At 36.4% G+C, this 8071-nt stretch overlaps 1 protein-coding gene across 1 annotated transcript; it reads right to left on the reverse strand.

The window, feature by feature from the left end:
• Nucleotides 1-3861: 3861 nt before the first annotated feature.
• On the reverse strand, nucleotides 3862-4953 carry npy (neuropeptide Y; the record flags this gene model as incomplete). Its single annotated transcript, XM_079258881.1, has 3 exons — nucleotides 3862-3883; nucleotides 3962-4051; nucleotides 4766-4953. 3 exons carry the CDS (start codon nucleotides 4951-4953, stop codon nucleotides 3862-3864), a joined length of 300 nt encoding a protein of 99 aa, XP_079115007.1.
• Nucleotides 4954-8071: the final 3118 nt, after the last annotated feature.

Consider the following 8071-nt stretch of genomic DNA (forward strand, 5'->3'; position numbering starts at 1 on the left):
TAATGAATGAGTCAGTGCATAAAACGTTTAAAAGCAGAAGCAGAGTATAGCTTGCTGTTGAGGTGTAATCAAACAATGTCCCACTTTTAAGGTTTTTACAGTTCAGCTGTGAATTTTTCTGAAAGTTAGACTGATAGCATTTAATACATTATCAGTTGTATACCACCAAGAAATATGAAAACATTAACATTAACAGTAAGTTTGAGAGGCAACGTTTAGCTACTTAAGTCAGCCTTTTTAAACACAAGGAAAAATAAGGGATGTTTCTTTCAGGAATTGGAGAATAAAAAAGGTTAAAAGTAAGTGGTGGAGATTTAAAATCAGCTGATCTAATCTTGATCTTCTGATTTTCTGGTGTCAGAAGTTCAAATAAAAACAGTTAAAATTAAAGGTTGTTGACCAAAGTTTGATTATTTGAGTAAAAACAAAATATTTACGAATGAAAAGTTAAGAGAATCAAACTAAGAACCAGAGAAAATAAGATTTTCCCCAAAATAGCCAACACTTATGTTGCTTTAGATTCTATAACAACACATGCAGAGGTTTAGGGTTGATCATCTTTTAGTAACATTGATTCACAACTAAAATGACCAGAAAAAGAGATGCAGGCTGTTGTGCTGAAAAGATGACAGTTGGAACATGCCTATGCCCTGAAGCTACAACGCTAACCCGCAATGAGCCTGGGAAAATACTCTGAGCATTATTTTACTACAGAACGTAGAGTATCTTCTCGTGCTGAATAGAAAGATTTCACAGTTTTGCTCTTGGCACTGACAAATAATTCATATTTCCAACTAGTACTTATTTTCCTGTATTTCACTAGATTATTTGAATTATATGAAGTGTCTGCAGGAACATATTCAGCATATGCTTTTCTGATTGCCACAGTGCATTGGCTGCACAGCTTTTTGAACAGCACCGTCTGAATAAGATTTTCTTCATGCTAAATTACATTCATGCATGCAATTTGACAATTCAACAAAAACTATTCATTATTTCTATCTTTCACTGTATTTCCAGAGGGGACCATGTTTATTGACAATGCTAGACCATCAGAAAATAAATTCCTTTTTTTCTTTACATCGTTTATAAACTAGATTTGCCTCCCAGTCAAAATAGTACGGATCATAAATCTTTGAGCTGTAATGCTTGGTAATAATGTTTGCTTTAGTTTTCTGTTTTGATGTGCACAATGATCGCTGTTGTCATTGCAGAGAGCGTTGAATATTTACAGCAAACTGTAGTCAAGGTCTAAAAGGTTCACTTGTCAGGAAATGTGGTGCTTAAAGGTGTTGAAATCTAATATCAATATGTATGCAGAAATACAAAAGGGTTTAAACACTCTAGCACCACTGTATCACAACTAAAAAAGTCTATTTAAGCAAATTGTCTACATAAGGCTTTACAATCCATTATCTCATGCCTCTTTTTAACTTAACCTTGTTTTTCCACAGGCAGTTCCCTTGAGACACAAAGTCTGTTTGACTGCATGTTCACCTAACATGCGCTTGTGTGGAAATAGCTACATTTTGTTGAAAATTTGCCTTAAGTATCTTTCCACAAAAATAGCTTGCATAATAATCCATTCATGTATTAACAGGGACTGTTTGAAGCTTTAAACCCCTGGCTTTAGCGTTGGCAGAGTAGGCTAATGTAATTGAATTTCTTTTACCTTATTCAGTGATTAGTAGAGTAGAGTGTTTGGTGACAGAGAATGGGGTCCATAATTATGCAACAGTAAAACAGAAAACAGCAAAACTGTGGAAGTTTCAAGAAGTGATTCAGTGTTACCTTTAATTGACTAAAATACAATGTTTCTCACATATACATGGATATGTGGATTTTGAACTACAAAAACTACAAAATACCTTTTGAATTTTTTTAAATTTTATTTTCTATAACGAACTGTGTGTCTATAGATGCTCTTGTTTGATGGGTGTCACAGTTTTAGATTTATGAGCAATTATATAATTTCAAATATATCCTAAAAACACGATTTCTCACCTCAATTGGTGTCAAATGAGGTACTTAGTAACATGGCCACAAGAGGGCGATATTAGACCCCAATTTGTCAGGTTCACCAGTAAGGAGGGCTGGACAACCAGATTTAATTTACTGGACCGTTCCTGAAGTTCATGGTTACCTGATTCTATGCAAATGTGCTTTTGGTACATTTGCCCCTTCACCCTTTCTCACAGAGCAACACCAGCTGCGACAAATGTGGGTTTCAGTTTCAAGATGGGGTGTGGTGGAACGAGCTTTCATGTAGGATTTCACAAAGACATTATTTCTGGTTTTCATCCAAAACACAGGTAATCATTGTTCTGGTGATCTTAACATCATGACAGAGGGTTTTTTGTTGTTGTTGTTTCTTTTTAATAGAGTCACAGTGAAGTGACTTTTGTCAGAAATTTTTGTAACACATGCTACATCTGGTTGTGGTTGTGAGGGTCATTAAGCTCGAGAGTGTTTTCTGGCACTGAGATGAAAACTGTGTTATTGTTATCCACCCGCCCCCCCCTTTTCTTCTGAGATGGGGCATTGATGCTCAAGCTGAGCTAACTGATGCAATGTCCTTCTCATTTTATTAAAAAAAAAGTCCTTGATGTTTTCTTCATATGTGGGCTTTAATAGGATCCTCTGCTTGATCATCATTGTTACTAAGTTCAGTTTCAGTTTTATATTTTTTTCTATAAAAATCAGAATATGTGGCTTTAGCCTTTAAAATGATTTAGCATCCTAACCATATTTGCAAGAAGCAAAAAGGGGGAAAAAAAGAGAGCAAGACAACCACAGTGCACACTCTATTCTCCAACATCTACCAGGTATAGTGCAAGTCTATATGATTTCCAAATACTTACTCTCCCTCCTCTCTCTCTCTCTCTCTCTCTCTCTCTCTCTCTCTCTCTCTCTCTCTATATATATATATATATATATATATATATGTACACTGAGTATTATTTTTTGTTTACTGTGCATCACTTAATTATTTATTAAAAATATAGTTAATTAGATTAAATTGTATTACAGCTTTAATCTGGCACTGATTTTTTTTTGCATATGTTACACATTTTTCTTTTTCCTTTGGATTTACAACAAGAAGAAGAACAACAACAAAAACAATAATAATAATAATAATAATAATAATAATAATAATAATAATAATAATAATAATAATAGCATTTGCTTTGCTAAAAAAAATAATGTATTTCTGTAGCCAGAAATGGATTTAAAAAATAAAGCGTGAATTTGGCCCGGTTACTGCTTTCAAAAGTCCAATATGGGACATTGTTTGTTTATTTGTTTGTTGTCCTTTACTGAGAAGGTTCCATTTTTTAAAATAATTTTATGTCTCCTCATGATTATTTAGTATATCTTAATAACTATTTGTAACTTGAGTTTTTAACTGTTATTTGATCATTTTGTGTCTCTTTAGTTACTTTTACATACTTGTTGGATAAAATCTGATTTTTTAGGCGAGTAGGGTCCCTCAGTAACTTGTGTTTTTGTTTGGCCCCTCAAACAGATGCTAAAAATACTTTTGTTCAAACATTGGACCTTTATTAGCACAAATATACAATACAATCAACATGCCCCTCCTTGACTTTCCTCATATGTTCCACAGATGTTGTCTCTGAATAAACTATTTACAGTTTTATGGCACATACTATAAGCAGTGTTGACCTTAGCTGATGCTCAAGGATGAATGGTTGGATAGCCTATACATAAAGGCTCATAGAGGTCAAAAGGGCAGAGGCGGCATGGTTGCTGGATGTAGGAGGGTGCAAACCGACAGATGGAAGCCAGAATGTCAGCAGTGGCCATGCAGGGGTGAGTTTAGAGCCAACACTGATGACTTCATCACCACAAGGATGGATCATATCTGGAGAGAGAAAAGGGAAGAACAAAGTCAGGATAGCTACAAAGGGATCAGTAGCTACAGATGCACACATATACACACCTTGTCTGTGGAAGTGTGTCTCTGCTTTCCTTCAACAGTAGCTCTGAGACCAGTGTGTCCAGAATCTCAGGACTGGACCTTTTCCCATACCTGACACACACAAAACGACATTTCAAGGCAGACGATGAATCCACAGGGCTTGGATCCAACATTTATGAGTTTTTACTGTCACATGGGGAATGTTTTGAGATGCGATGTGCACAGGGAACCGAATGGCATATTTCTTTGTAAATCCTCGCGTCACAGGCTTTTGGCTTCTCCAATTATAAGCTCAGTGACAATTGAGTTCAGGCAGACAGAGATCCAGCAGACACAGGGATGAGTTTCACTGTGGGAGGTCATATTTCTCTCTGTGTGTTACAACGATAAGTCATATCAGAGCTATGGTCCCCCTGGGTGGTTGAATGCCTGCAGAGGCATCCAAATCCCTGACACTCAGAAGAAAGAAGAAACTGTGCGAGACACGATGTGATACACAGACTGTGACAGAAATTTATCTCATTTATCTTTAAGATATTATTGACAAGTATGGCAAATGGGCATGACAAAGAGACAGCTATAGAAACCTATCAATCAATCAATCAATCAATCAATCAATCAATCAATCAATCAATCAATCAATCAATCAATCAATCAATAATCAATCAATCTATCTATCTATCTATCTATCTATCTATCTATCTATCTATCTATCTATCTCATCTCATTGCAAATTACTGATATCATAAAAAAGAAAAAAATAAATCAAATGAGTATGTTCTGTTCTATTCTATTCTTGCAGAGAGGTTTAATTAATCCGCCCACCTCTGTCTTGTGATGAGGTTGATGTAGTGTCTCAGAGCTGAGTAGTACTTGGCCAGCTCCTCCGCCGGAGCGTCCTCCCCAGGGTTCTCTGGTTTAACTGGGTACCCCTCCGTCAAGGCTCCCAGGCAGACCAGCGCCCACAGCAGGAAGCCCAGAGTCCCCAGCCAGCTCACCAAGTTAGGATGCATCTGGAGCAGCAAAGTAGGAGTAGTCGTTGATACAATAAAATCCAACTTTACTTTGCTATTGCCTATAATTCAACTTTTTAATCACTTTATTTTATAACTCCAAGATAAAAGTTCACCCTTGTTAAGCCTTGAAAGAAATTTTGATGCAGGATTATGCATTTATTGTTTAATCACTTCCTTAGACAAACATCAAAAGTCAGTCAAATTATTGTTTTCAATTTTTTAATCTCAGGAAATTTAATTTTCAGAGCCAAGTATAAAAGAGCTTACATTTCCAAGATTGTTGAAGGGTGGTTTGCGCGCTGTCCTGTGGCGTCTCTTCTGTTCTTCTGAGCGCTTGATGCGCGCTGGGGTTTATATGTGTGCGCACCAGACGCGCTGCAGAAAAACGCGTCAGAGCTGCGCTCCGGTTAGCCCAGGTCTTTGCCTTTCTTCATGTCAACGTCACTGCTGATGCTGTTACTGGTATGTCACAGTGTATGAGCGCGTGTCTCTTTTTTCCAAGCCGTTTCCATCATTTTAAACAGCGTAGAAGAACAATGCAAACTAAAAATAGAATAATAAGAAGCCATAATTCCAATGAGACACAGAAGATAGTTATTTTTTTCAGGGACCTGGATAGTTTTGTGTTCAGTCTCAATAAGACAAGTCATGGCATTCACAACACAGACAGGCCTAAGCACCCGATTCCCAATAGTATATTTGGTTTAATGACAGAATTAACTTAATTACAATATCCCATTATTTTCACAACCAGCACAACACACATGCTCAAATACACGCAGCATGAGTGGACTGTTTTGATGTTTATGGCATCTCCTACACGGAAGAAGCAGGTTATGATTCATTTCACAATCAAATAGTGATTCTTCAACATAATGAGATCAATATTCCCATCCTAAGTCACAAAAGAATGGTAGCTATGATGTTTCACTGTGGGCGAACTTCAAATAAATCTTCTATACACAGCCTCCTCACCAAAAAGAAGTTCTTACGACATCACCGCGGGTGATCTCGAATAAAACGATCTCAAACAGACTTACACGCACATCACTGAATTAGTCCACTAATTTCATATTGTAGCTCATTCCATCACATGTAAAGAGATACTGTGACTCTCAACTTCGACAAAAGGCCTAAATGTGAGCATGGGAACGCGTCACCCAAAGAAGAGCCCAATTTCCAGGAAACCCACTTAATAAGAACACCCAAATAGCACTTCAAATGAATCTGTATCACCGAGTGCTTCATTTACGTCCTATTCATAATCCTTTTGTAGAGCAGCTTGCAGCCATATAATCTGTCAAAATCAACATTCTTAAGCAGCGCTGCTTTTTAGGTTTGCTCAGAGGATGTGTTGAGTGCTTTTTGTATAACACAGGATGCAAAGGAGGGAGATGAGGGATGTGACACAAGTAAGAGAATGTGGAGCACAAACGATCATAAGCAGGAATTAGAACTTTCCGTCCTCTTCAGGGCACATATGCACACTCAGATGCTTACTTCAACAGGTAAATCATCATTGTGAAGCCAAGCACCTTATACCTACGCACATGTCTAACATGTCATTGAAGCAGATGTGTGAAATGTAAAAAGCTGAGAGGTTGGTACTTCAAGACAGAATATAAAAATGAAGTTTCAGGATAGTTTTTAAGGAACTGTATCAGTTGCCAAATATGTGCCCTCTAAATGAACAACTAAACTGCCTTTTAAATAAACAAATGATTTAGATGGTGTACCTGTAGAGTGTTTTATAAGCAAAAATTAGCCTTGCAAGATGCCAAAAAATGTTTCATTTCTTCCATTAGCATTCAGTTTCACAACCGACCAGTTATAAACAATTTTACAACGTTCACTATCTCACTTAATAAAGCTGACAGTTATTAAGGGGCAGTCTCTGAATAAATGAATGTCTCTAATTGATTAACATATTAAGCTAAATCCATTAAAGTTTGTGGAAACACAGCACAAATTAGAGAACATCCATTTTATAAGACTTAAAATTCCCTCAACGGCACAGTTTTCCCAATGTGAACATCCCATACCGACCATTTTGCCAGAGAAAAAGTGCACATCATTATGAGTTAAAAACAGAATCTTTTCTGGTTCACAATGAAAATCAGCACTTTTATTTTTTTATGATAAATTTGAGGCTGTGGAAGTGATGAAACATATGTATGAAAAAAGTCAGTCGTTGCACAATTCAGGACTAGCAGCCTGCTTTGGTATAGTGAAGCCATTTTCTAACAACATGCAATGCAATTGCACTAATTGACAATCTCTGTATTATATGGGGGAATTGCCGGTTGATGAGTCTGGATTACAGGATGAAATGTTGTTACCCAAAAATCGAGGAGTTGGTTCACCTAAAACAAAACAAACAAACAAACAAACAAACAAACAAAAAACAACAACAACCCACAATTATCAAGTTTGTGGTGGTAAGATGGTGTCATAAAGCAAATTGACAACAGTATAAGATAAAGGGAATACTTTTCTTTGGGAAGGAAAGATGCTGATATAAAAGTTGTATTAGTCCATCAAATGAATACTGTTGTACTGTTTTACAGTACCACAGCATATGTGGAAAGTCTAACCTGTTAAAGTAAAAACTCTAAATCAGAGGCCTCGTTAAGTTATTGGGATGAATTATTAAGAATGTATAATTGTGCCAATTGAACATAATTAAATGCACTCTGTTACAGTTTTTCTCAGTTGCTTTTGTACTTTTTTTCCCAACAGAATTAATGTTCACATAACTATTAGTTCAAACTTCACAAGAATGAGTCCTTTCTGCACATAATAGTAGTATATTTCATTGCACTGATCAAATTGCAAATGCTTTTGGACATGTAGTATTTGCTTTCATACAATTCTTTTATATAATTTGCTTTGGGCATATCTGTCAAAATGATCTACCCAAAACTGCAGAATAGTCCATCCCCATGAAACTGATAGTCCTTATTCCATTGCTTGAGTCATTAAATACAAAAGAGTTAAACTTATTATTAAAATGTCTTGCAGGTGGTTGATTTGCCACAGGAGGAGATACTTTCACATTTGATGTCCCTTGATGATATCAGATGTAGCGTAGATGTATCTGGCTAGATAGACACGA

This window comes from Telmatherina bonti (genome assembly GCF_933228915.1).
Source record: "Telmatherina bonti genome assembly, chromosome: 19".
Classification (NCBI taxonomy): domain Eukaryota; kingdom Metazoa; phylum Chordata; class Actinopteri; order Atheriniformes; family Telmatherinidae; genus Telmatherina; species Telmatherina bonti.